Raw genomic sequence first — 12,629 nt, 5'->3', positions numbered from 1 at the left:
GGCCTTTTGTCCCAGCTACTTAGGAGGCTGAGTCAACAGATCTCTTGAGACCAAGAGTTTGAGGTTGTTGTGAGCTATGACCCCATGGCACTCTACTGAGGGTGACAAAGTGGTACTGTCTGAAAAAAAGAAAAAGTGTGCAACTTTAAATTGCACATGAACTTTATGGCCACTGTGTATATATGTATGTGTCCAAGTGTGCATATATGTATTTTTTTTAATGAGTTTGGAATCAGTAAACAGTATTAGGTCAAATTCAATGGTAGCTTCTAACTACGTAAGAGACTTGAGGAAATACAAGTTGGAAAATCCAGATGTCATTGCTTTGTGTTGTTGTATGTGTCATTGCTTCTATGACCCAGGTGGCTCAGCCTCCAAGATGGCCCCAAGTGAGTCTTACCTTTTGGATTTCTTGAGGCTGGTTTCAATAATCAATAAGATATTGTGGATATTACGGAGTGTGTGATATGGTCTGAATGTTTGCGTCCCCCATCAATATATTGAAACCTTAACCTTTCAAGTGATCCTATTAAGAGGTGGGGCCTTTAGGGGGTGATTAGTTCTTGAAAGTGAAGCCCTCCTGAATGGGATTAGTGCCTTTACAAAAGAGGCCTGACAGGCTTTGTTCATCCCTTATACCATGTGAAGATATAGCAAGAGGGCACCATTTTTGAGTAATAGGGCTATCACCAGATACCAGATCCTACTGGTATTTTGATCTTGGACTTCTAACCTCCAGAACTCTGAGCAATAAATCTGTGTTATTTATAAATTACCCAGTCTAGTGAGTTTTGTTATAGCAGCTCTACTAGCCTAAGAGAGAGTGTTACTTCTGAGATTAGTCCATCAAAGACATTGTGGCTTCTGTCTTGCTTTCTTGAATGACTTGCTCTGGTGGAAGTCAGCCACCATGTCATGAAGACGCTAAAGCAGCTCTATAGAAAGGTCTTCAATATGAGAAACTGAGGCTTCTGGCCACCAAGAGGCAGCATGGGTTTATTAGCCATGTGAGTCATGTGGAAAGAGCCTCCTTAGCCCCAGTTAAGCCTGCAGATGACTGCTGTCCTGTTAGATAATCTTGACTGCAACCTCTTTAGACCCTGAGCCAGAACCATCTAACTACACTGCTCCTGAATTCCTGATCCACAGAAACTTTGAGATAATGTTTATTGCTGTTTAAGTTACTAAGCTACTAGGTTTTAAGCCACTAAGCTTTGAGGAATTTGTTATACAGCAATAACTAATACAGATGGGTAGAAAAGAGGAATGAAGACCAAAGGCCCATCCTCCATTGTTCAGATGTGTTTACTGTCTAGGCACTTGCTCCTCCCATCCTCCCTTGGGGTAAGGGGTAGAACAAGTGCTAGGTACATTTCTGCTTTTGACATTGCCAACAATGAAACAGGGTTGTTACAGAGAATGATGGGAAAGATGAGGAAAATGCCCTCTTCTTCTCCTCTTCCTCTTTGTTTTTAGGGGATGACTGGGATAACATTGAGAACTTATACAGATTTTGCTTTTGATTCCTCAGTGTCCTTTTGGAAAAGCTGCAATGGCCTTTGTCCATTTATTACCAGGTTGCTGGTCCTTGAGAGCAGGACTTGGATCTTATTTCTATCTGCATATGCCCAGCAAGTGAACATATATGAACAATTAATGTTATCAAGGGAGAGGGCAAATTTCTCTCCCGCCTCCTGAATTCTGAAGATTCCTTCCATTCTTAAAATTGTTTCTTTTTGGAACCATTCTATTAACAGATCATCAATGAAGTCTTGAAAATATGATGCATATCATCACCTACTTTTATTATTAAATAACCTCCATTCCTGTTAAGCTCCTTGCTTTTAGGAACCCTTCCCCCTCTTTGACCTTTTGTTCCCATTTTCTCTGTTGCTTTAACTGTTGTGCAAGACCCCAGGATATTTTACCCAGGAATCATAGAGATCTGTTGCCAATATATGGACATGTCTCCAACAAGTTGTCCCAAACTGTAGAAGAAAAATCCCTGGACTAGTGCTAGGAGATCTGAGTTCTGGGCTGCTTTGTTACTGATCAGCCTGTAAATCCTTGGACAAGTTGCTTCCCCTTTCTGGACTTCAGTTTCTTTATCTTAAACTGAGAGAGCGGGTCTAGGTGAGTTCTAGAGTTGTTGGGTTCTCACAAGTTTGGAATCCGACGTCCAATCCCAAAGTGAAACCAGTGGTCGGCATACTTCTGGGTAGCTGGTACAGCTATAATACACGGTTCCTCCTCGGACTTCTCTTTATCAGCCAATGGATACCGCCTCAGTAAAAGTCTGTCAGGTTTCCTGGGAAGGGCGTTCCGGTTTTGAATGACATAATCTAGGGGTTTCCAATTCTGCCACTAATTCTGGGTCACCTTGGGGAAATTCTCTCCGGACCTCCGACCAGGGAAGTCCTAGTTAACCAGAAGAGACTCGAAGACCTTGGAGCGCTTTCCAGATTCTCCTACAACCCAAGTGGCTCAGCCTGGGAGGGTCCCAGCAGGCCGGTTCCGCACCGAGGTTGCGCTTCAAACTTAAACCAGCCGAGCTGGCCGAGGGCGGTTGAGCTTGGGAGGAGGTGTCTACAGGTGAGTCCTTAAAGGGACCGCCAAAATTTGGGTAATCCCTGAGAAGATAACTGCTTGGGGACGCTGGCTTGGGGAAAATGAAGAAAGAATAAACTAATAAATGAATCTATCTCTGCGCTCTTAAATACACTATTACTTGGAACTAACAATTTTTAAAAACCCACTACTAAAACCCTCAAATTCTTACCATATTAACCACTCTCCCCATATAACATGCCTTTTTAATGAAAATTCTCCAAACCTTTTAATGAGTAGCAAACTTTTAAAAAATCGGTAAAAAGTAAGGCAACGTAGAGATGGCCCCCTCATGCCCGCCCGAATGCCTCTGTTCCTTCCACCCAAGTCCGGACCCCTAACACTAGAGGTATAGTAGGCTCCTCAAGCGGGTTGGGGGTCACCCCCTGGAGCGTCAGACGCTCTCTCCTGCCCCGGAGTCGGAAACAGCCGGTTCTTCCTGAGGTTAAGCGGTCTCTCGGAATGTGTGTCTTGGATCTGGTGTAGGTGAGGTCACGTCTCTCTCCAGACACGTCCGACCCTTTCTGGCCCTGCGCTCTACTCGCTCCGGACCGCCGGACACGCTGATGGGCTGGGACGAGGTAAAAGCGGGCGCTTGCAGGGTCACCCTAGACCACCTGTAGAGTCTCTGTGCTAATTCCTTTGTCCTCAGAACTACTTCGGTGGCCGCCCTTTACAGCAAAGTGGTTCACTTGGGGTGCTGCCTGGGTGCCCCTCCCAGTTCCCCAGCTGTTCCCACTCTACTCCCCATTCCAACCTAAAGGTAGCAGCGGGGAGAGCCCGAGGCTCGGCGCGAGCCGCCTCCTCACTTCCCATTGGTCGAGAGCGCCGGGAAAGCGGTCACGTGGGGGCGCGGCAGGCCAGCTCCGGAGCCGCCATCTTGGCGGAAAGTTTGGGGGGAGAGCGATTGGGGGCGCGGAAGGAGGCGAAGTTCCGGGGGTGGGGCGGCTAGTAGGCGAGAGGGCGAGCTGGCTAGCGGGCCGCGGCGAGTGAGGAGGCGGCGCAGCTAAGGAGAGAGAAGAGGCAGCGGGGGTGCGGCCGCCAACGGGATCTCCTCCCCCGTCCCTTCACCGCCTCAGCTCGGCTCGCTCCTCGAGCACCGGCGGGGCGGGGGTCCGTGGAGCGGGGCCAGGCTGGGGAGCTGCTCCGAGTGCGGCCGGAGCGCACCCCGGCGCCGAGCGCCCGGGTCTCGGGAACTTTGTGGCGGCGCCGCAGGTGTGGGGGCCCGCGGAGGTGTGCATGCGGGGCTCGAGGGCGTCGTGGAGAGCGGCCGCTGCCCTGCTTGGCCCCCGCTGGAGTAGCCCGGAGGAAGCGAGCACGGAGAAAGGCAAGCGAGGGGAGGGGGCCCGAGCGGGGCGGGGGAACCGGTCCAGGGGGTCCCTTCGCAGCGCCCTGCGGCCGCTGCTGGCTCTGGGGCCGAGGGTCGCGCGCCTCTTCACGCCCCCGCCCCCGGTAGCAGGTGGGGGGTATGGATACTTGAGCCGGGGAAAAAGGCTGCTTGGAGTCTGGGCATTTAGCACTTAGTGCCCTTTGGGAACCGGGAAGCTTTCGAGGAGAATTTGGGAGCAGGCTTCAGTCTGCTCTTGATTTGCAGGGCACCCACCCCTAGGAAAAAGCTTTCTGCTTTGGCGGACACTGCTGGGTTTTGAAGCACTTGCTTTCACTTGGGAAAACTTTCGAAGGTGGGCTTTTCAAATGGAATTGGGAGTTTTTCCGATTTCAGTAGGGGGGTTACTAGTTTTACTACGATTTTATTCTTTTCCTTAGTTCTTTTTCCTTTTTGATTTGTGTTTTTAAAGGTGTGTGCCTTCTTCCTGATTCTAGAGAAAAATGCCGGTCCGGAAGCAAGGTGAGATTTTGCTTCGGAACTCCTTGTGGATGTCAGTTGCTATTCCATATGTCAGTTTTGCAATGGCCGTTTTAAAAATATTTGTAACTTTGACGAAACTGCATGGTCCTAGCTTCATTGCTTAGGGAGAAGATGAAAACACCTGAGTGTTTGTTAAACTTTTTATCTCTTGACATTGGTCCAGTGATTAGTGAGACAAGTAGGCCACTCCCCCCACGTTTTTTAAAAAAAATGTTGAATTGGTGTTTTAGTATTTCATTTTGCCGTTCTTACTAAATACTGTTTTGTGAGTAACTGTTGAAACACTTAAAATTTGTGTTACAATGACAAATTGTAGATAATCTGCTTTTGGACATCAGGCGATCCGAAACTGTGTTTATTGATAGGTTGATCTTTTACTGTGTCAGACTGCAAGTGTGCATTTATTACAAACTGTTCACCTTCACCCCGTTTTCTACTGTGATATATGTTTAAAAGTTATTTTGATCATTCTAGGGAATAGATGTACACAAACATAGTGACATTGGTTGACCTGGGGAATTTGGGGAACTGTTGAGATTTCTTACAGAATTATTTGCAGTAGCATGTAATTTTTTGTTTTGTTTTATTGGTAAATATGTGATTTTAATCAGGCTCTTTATTTCTTCTCAGATACCCAGAGAGCATTGCTTCTTTTGGAAGAATATCGTTCAAAACTAAGCCAAACTGAAGACAGACAGCTCAGAAGTTCCATAGAACGGGTTATTAACATATTTCAGAGCAACCTCTTTCAGGCTTTAATAGGTGGGAATTAAAACTTTGTAACCATTATGTGTCAGCTCTGCTTACTACTTCTTTTAGTTCAGTTATTTTAAACTTAGAATAATGTACTTGATTTTCTGCGTCATATTCAGTAACTTGAACATCTTCAACAAGTTGTATGTTTTTCATAGGCTAGTATCTTTTCCAAAAATATCTAGTAACTAAGAAGCTTTTGGTGTGATTATTTCAGTGATACTTGAGAACACTGTTTCACATTATAGAACTAACATTAAAAGATGGACAAGTTGTAGAAATGTTTCAGAACCCAAAAGATAGTGTCTGAATTTCTATTAGCATGTTTCTGTGTTTGACTTGTCTTTCTCTGAAGTCCTTGAATATGTTTGAAGGGTTCTGCTATATTTAAGAACACTCATTCCTTTAATATAGACTTCTGTTTAACTTGGCATTCATAGAGTCAGAATTTTAGTCCTGGAATTGATCTTAGAGATGGTCTAGTCTAATAACTTTATTTTACAGACAAAATTAAAACAGTTTTATTCTTAACTGTGACTTAAATTTGAAGTGGTACAAAAATCTAAGTTCTATGCTTGATAGTACCATTATTTGAATGATATTATACAACCCTTTCTAGGCCACTGTATTAACTGTAGATGTAGGCAGTGAAATGTAACAGTGCGTTTTAAACCTTTTTTAAAAAGTAGCCAAATCCTTTTGTAAAACAGCATCTTATATTTTGTATATAATCCCTGATTTGTACACATATAAAACAAGGTGACCTGTCCCTGGCCCCTTTTTGCAGGTACTTTAAAAATTTATTTGTCCTTTCCAGTTCTGAGAATGAAATTTTTTTATTAGTCATCAACTATATAGCACTTTAGAATAAGACGTATACTTTACTGCATTACATTTATTTCCTCAGTAACTTCCAAGCAGGTATATCTGTCTGTTGGTAGAGTACTTATTAGTATGATTTGAGGAATACCTTCAAGGCAGTATATCTTGTCAAATAGATTACTGATAAATTGATGTTCCCCACTACATTTTTAGAATTAAAGATTTTGGGGAAGAAAAATCTTCACTTGGTACACTTGAACAATTAAAAAAAAAATTAACATTATTATGGATTTTTAAAAAACAAGTAAGAATAGAGAGCACAGTATAATGAATTAGTATTTAACATTATTATGGATTGTTAAAAAACATGAGACTAGAGAGCACAGTATAATGAAGTGCCTGTTACACATCTTCAAAAATTACCGACATTTTGCTGTCTTTTTTTCCTTTTTTCTTTACGTTGATGGGCATTTTTTACATTTGAATGTCTAAGCTCTGAGATTTAAAGTCCAAATAGATGGTCATATTGTATTCCTCTGAAAAAATAGCAAAAAAGTGAGGGAAAGATGATTTTTTTTAGTTATTTGGTTTTCTAAACCAATGTTAAACCTAATGATTTTCCATTTAGTAGAGTCACTGTTTAGAAAAAAACAATATGACTTTTACATTCTCATTTACATGTATAGATATAGATAAAATAGTCTTTTTGTATAAGTAGGCTGTAATTTAAGAAAATTAAATGGTTAGTGAAGTAATTAAGCAATATATACTTCTTATATTTCCCACTAGATTGGTGATAGATTTGCTGTGTTTGGAGGTATTTTTGACATATTCTATCTTGCCTGTTTTGAATGTATTTGTTCTTATGCATAGTTGATTTTTGGTAAGGTTAGCTTTCTAGTTATTAAGTTTATATTTGTGAATCTTGTATCTCCTGTATAATTTAACTGGTCCTGAATTTGCTTTCACTTTGATATTTACATTTACTTAATTTTAATGTATTATAGGATATGGTGTTAGATTTTGGTGTAAGAAAAGTAATAGATTGTAGGAGTTTTGAAACAGATACATTTAATAGAGGTTTTTGTGTGTTTCCATACTATAATTGAGTTAATTGTTGACACTACTGAATTAATAAAAGTATTCTCTTGTGCTGTTATTAGTCTGAAAATTTGTTTGCCAGTAAGATTTTCTTTTTGCTTTATACTTCTGGCCATGGTTTTTTTTTTTTTTTTTTTTTGGAGACAGGAGCCTCAAGCTGTCGCCCTGGGTAGAGTGCCGTGGCATCTCAGCTCACAGCAACCTCCCACTCCTGGGCTCAAGCGAGTCTCCTGCCTCAGCCTCCCAAGTAGCTGGGACCACAGGCGTCCGCCACAATGCTCGGCTATTTTTTGGTTGCAGCAGTCATTGTTGTTTGGCGGTCCGGGCTGGATTTGAACCCGCCACCTTGGGTGTTCGTGGCTGGCACCTTAGCCACTTGAGCCACAGGCGCCGAGCCATGGCCATGGTTTTTGAAACAGTGTCATAATGTACTTGAAGTCTAAATTGCTCTAAAGCTAAACATTTCATTGTGTCCATAGTATGCACTGAAAAATCCTTGATTAACTGTTTTTTCCTTCAGTAAGTGGCACTCTGTCTTTTGAGCTGTTATCTGTGGACCATTGCATTAAAGGAGACATTGGTCTTAACTACCAGAGTTTGAAAATCATTTGGTGGTTAGGCTTTTGACTTCCTTAGTTTGGAAATCATTTACTTAGGCTATAGTGAATTATCTAGCTATTTGCTTGGGATGCTGTGTGTCATTGGATTTGAAATTTTCACCGATTGTTTACTGATTCCTTGAATAGTAGTTTGTTTAGACTTTTCATGTATTATTATTATTTTGAGATAGAGTCTCAAGCTGTCACCCTGGGTGGAATGTCCAGGTGTCGTAGCTCACAGCAACCTCAAACTCTTGGGTTTAAGTGATTCTCTTGCCTTAGCCTCCCAAGTAGCTGGGACTGCAGGCCCCCACAATGCCTGGCTACTTTTCATGTATTTTTTTTTTAAATTTGTATAGGTGTCTAGGGGTTTAGGTGTTACAGAAATTTTTTCCCCACCTTCTGTAGTTAATATATAGATTTCCCCATGCTTCAGATTATTCAGATGGACAAGCATGTACATGCTGCATTACATGTGTTCTGAGATACCAATTTTTAAACATTTTATTATCTCTGAGTTTGGGAAGCATTTTATAACTGGTGTATGTCATTTTTTAATTGACTGTTTTGCATTCTTAGTGACGCATGAAATAGTAGTACGTTTTATAATTAGTATAAATTAAATTCTCAAATTAATGAAGTACAGAAAGTATTGTTCTGGCTCTGATACTTAGTGGTATCCTTGAAGGATGGCTTGAAGGTTTAAAAATTTTGAAAGCAGAAAAGTTTTCAACTTTGAGTTTTAACTAAGTTGTTTCTTTAGGGCTGAATATTTAAAGTTGCATCTTAAAGAATCCATGAGCTGCACATCTGTTTAAAATTTAGTCTCAAGGTATCTGATTTAGTCATTATTTTAGTATAAATGGGGATATCTGCCTAATTTCACTCCCTGATTTAGGTGAGAGCAATTTGAAAACTTAGTATATTTGATTTTGTATTTTTGTTTTCTACGTATAGTTTTAAAAATTTTGTGAATAAAGTAGAATGGTTATGATTTGATTATAGTTAAAGCCCAAATGTTCAGGTCTATAGTGGTTTCAGATCATTCCTGATTCTAAGGTGTCTGGGATCTGAGGTGACCCTGCTAGTTATTTCTTAAGGAGTCGGAGAACTCATCTGCTTTCCTTGTGCTCAGGAAAAAAATCTAGGCTTGAGATCTTGGCTGATTTTAGGGCAGCGTTTCCCAACCTATGGGTCACAACCCCTTTGGGGGTCTCCTGCGTATCAGATATTTATGTTACAATTCATAACAGTAGCAAAATTATAGTTCTGAAGTAGCAACAAAAATAATTTTATGGTTTGGTATCACCACAGCATGAGGAAGTGTATTAAAGGGTTGCAGCTTTAGTAAAGTTGAGAACCACTGTTTTGGGGACTTGAGTAAATTGAGTCATGTGATTTGTATATTTTGTCTATAATAAATAGAAAGCTTATTTTAATACAGTATTTTATTTTAGTTCTGTAGATATTTCACAATGAAAATGGATAATGTAGTAACACTGTCCATTTATGAGTTTTTTAGTTATTGGTTCACTTGTTACTATTTTAATAGTTTTCTAGCACTTACAAACATGGTACAAGACATTACCATGTCCTTCTTAGTAGATAACTAGATTTCAAAAGGGCGACTCTTTTACCATCTTAACCATTTTAAAATGTTAAGTCTATTCATATCTGTAGAACATTTTCATCTTGCAAAATGGAAACTCTATATCCTTTAAACCAGTGTTCCCCAATCTTTTTGGCCCCAGGGACTAGTTTCATGGAAGACAGTTTTTTCACAGACTGATGAAGGGGTTGAGGAATGGTTTTGATAGGAGTCTTCAAGCATTTGATTTATTATGGTCTCTGCAGTCCAACCTCTTTGCTAATGACAATCTGTATTTGCAGTTGTTCCTTAGTGCTAGCATCACTGCCTGAGCTCCAGCTCAGGCATTCCAGTCTCATAAGGAGCACATAACCTAAATCCCCGTGCCGTTTACAATAGGGTTCATGCTACTGAGAATCTAATGCTGCCAGTGCTGCTGACAGGAGGTGGAGCTCAGGCAGTAATGCAAGAGCAGTGGGGAGTAGCTGAAAATACAGACTAAGCTTGGCTGCTGACCTCCTGCTGTCTTGCTAGCTACCTGCCACAGCTTTAAATAACTCCCCTTTAGTCCCACCCGCCAGGCCCTCTTAACTACCCTTTTACTTTTGTTTCAATGAATTTGATTACATTAGCTACCTGCTTTTTAAGTGTATGCGAAACAAAATACTGGTTAACATTTATGAAGCCCTTTATGTGCTAATACAGGTGTCTTATTTAGTCATTGTAATCTTATAAGGTATATATTCACCTGTCTGAGGTGATTTTACTGTTTTATAGGTCGGAAAACCGAGGCAACTGAAAAATGACCAACCTTGCCCTTGGCTTCAGATACTAAATTGGGGAGCCAGAAATTGAACTCAACTAACCGTGAATCCAGAATTTCTTTTTACCTTCAACTATTTAGGATGTTCTTTCTTATTTTACTCTGATATAGAACACTAATAACAAGAATGTTTAAGACAAATGTTGATTTTGCAAAGTTAGTCTTTTTAAAAAATAATTACTGCTGTGAAGGAGGGTATAATGAAATGAGGTTTAAAATGATGGAATTTACACATCTGAAAAGTGTATTTACTTAGTAATCTGAGTTTAAGAACGTCTAGCTATAAAATGTCAATGTTTCTTAGATTTATTTTGCTTTATTTTGGTCCCACTGGGTGTATATGTGTGTGTTTGTGTGAGTAACTTTGAAGGCTAGGTTTGAGCAAGGAAAACCCAACAGGAGTGGATCAGGCTGTTCACTAAATCTTTACGAAATTGTAGAATTTTATTAACTTGTCACTGGTGGTTTTTGATTTAATTAGATTGGCTTATTTGCTAATAGTTTTACTTACTACTGCTTTGAAGCAGTGTTTTGATTATGTTTAATCTGGTTGAAGTCTCTTTAGAACCTTGGAATCATAGGGCTGAAAAAGCATCTGTAAATATTTTTTCTAAGCCATTTCACCTATGGAGGGCCAATTTTTTTCTCAGTACAGTATCTAGTGGATTAGGTGTTACATTTAGTTGTCATGTCTCTTTGCTCTCCTTTATTCTGGGCACATTTCCTCAGCCTTTGTCTTTTATGATACATACTGACATTTTTGAAGAACGCAGTTCCCCTACACTTTATTTTTTTATATAATGCTTCTCATTTGGATTTGTCTGATGTTTACTTGTGATTAGATTCAGGTTATATATTCTTGGCTTAGGGTTCTACACATCTTTGCATATCTGATAACATCTGCCGTTCATTGATGAAGTTAATTTTTTCTTTTTTTGAGACATTAATTTTTATCACTCAGGTGTTGTCTGAATTATCAACTCTGTAGTCACATTTTCTTTCCTCTTTTGTCTTGTAAGCAATATGTGGGAGGGACATTTTAACACTGTGTACACATACTGCTCTTTAGCAAGATTTTCATCTATACTTAGCATCCATTTATGATTCTTGCCTAAACCAGTTTGTATTATCATTGAAAAATGAATTTTCCAACAGTAGCACTCCTCTACATTTTCTAATAAAATTTGGCATTTTATTGTAATAAAGAGCCTCCCTTTGTCTGTGTGTCTATCATGAACTTGTAGATTTCTGTTAGTGGCTATCATTTGTTACCATCCTTAATGATTTTTGTGCTCAGATAGTCTTGGATTTAGCTAGAGGAGGCCTTCTCAAGCTTGCTTGTATGTCTTTATGATGTGTCCCCATCATTTTTTCAAATACTACTTAATTTTTGGCATAACAAAGGTGTTTCAGGTTCATTTTCTATCTATCCTACACCACCCATTTCTGGGATCAGCCATTTCTTTGGGAAGTTCTGGTTCCTTTTTAGTACAAACCTTGTTTTAAGGAATATACATGTGAATCTTGTGTGGCTGTTAGTCAAATAGTATCTATGGTGTTAAAGTAAATTATTTTTGCACACTGATTGGTTTGACAACTGTAGTGGATGAAAGAAATTTTATGTAATACCTTTTAATTTTATAGATAATATTTCTCTTCATAGGATAAAGATAAAAAGGTTTCTTATTGGAGACAAGGTCTCGCTCTCTTCTCTAGGCCTAGAGTATGGTGGCATGATCATAGCTCACTGCAACCTCAAACTCCTGGGCTCAAGTAATCCTCCTGCCTCAGCCTCTCAAGTAACTGGGACTGTAGGTGCATGCCGTCATACCTGCCTAATTTTTTTATTTTTGGTAGAGACAGGGTCTCTGTCATGTTGCCCAGGTTTTTCTTAAACTCCTGGCCTCAAGCAGTCTTATTGCCTCAGCCTCCCATGATGCTAGGATTACAGCAATGAGCTGGTATACCTGGCCCAAAATGGAGTTGTAAATGTACATTGGTTTAAGAGAAAGCAGAACATTGGTGGTTGAGTAGATTTAAGTAGTATATATTTTAGTGTATAAAAATATCATAACTTGTTTTAGTCAGTGAACTGATAGAATGTTTTCCCTCTGAAATGGTAGGGTTATAGTTCAGTGTTCCTTAGCTTTCTAATTGCCTTCTTGTAACCCTGCAAAATGATATTTATTAGAAAAATAACGCATTTTCTATATAAAACATTGAGATCAGATTACTATAAAGTATCATAAATAAGAAAATACACCAAAAGTAACCTTCTACTTCATCCAGGAGGTGAATTTCCTTCTAGAATGTTACTCTGTGTATATATAAGGTCTGACAATTAAGTTTTTTAAGTTTTTTTTTTTTTTGGAGACGGAGCCTCAAGCTATCCCCCTGGGTAGAGCGCCATGGCATCACGCTCACAGCAACCTCCAACTCCTGGGCTCAAGCGAGTCTCCTGCCTCA

At 40.1% G+C, this 12,629-nt stretch overlaps 1 protein-coding gene across 6 annotated transcripts in view; it reads left to right on the top strand.

The window, feature by feature from the left end:
* The first annotated feature begins 3,489 nt into the window (after window positions 1–3,489).
* DLG1 (discs large MAGUK scaffold protein 1) overlaps window positions 3,490–12,629 on the top strand; it is a 322,247-nt gene continuing 313,107 nt past the window's right edge. For all 6 annotated transcript variants that reach the window (XM_023514828.1, XM_023514827.1, XM_023514826.1 and 3 more), the window contains exons 1-3: window positions 3,490–3,934; window positions 4,407–4,456; window positions 5,108–5,239. In XM_023514828.1, coding sequence (XP_023370596.1) covers window positions 4,438–4,456; window positions 5,108–5,239 — 151 coding nt within the window. In that variant the 5' untranslated portion in view covers window positions 3,490–3,934; window positions 4,407–4,437. The remainder of the gene's footprint in view (window positions 3,935–4,406; window positions 4,457–5,107; window positions 5,240–12,629) is intronic.

Source organism: Otolemur garnettii, unplaced genomic scaffold (genome assembly GCF_000181295.1).
Source record: "Otolemur garnettii isolate 467f Iridium unplaced genomic scaffold, OtoGar3 scaffold00060, whole genome shotgun sequence".
NCBI classification, from domain to species: Eukaryota; Metazoa; Chordata; class Mammalia; order Primates; family Galagidae; genus Otolemur; species Otolemur garnettii.
The sequence above is the reverse complement of the archived record's forward strand: the minus strand, read 5'-3'. Positions and strand labels throughout refer to the sequence as shown.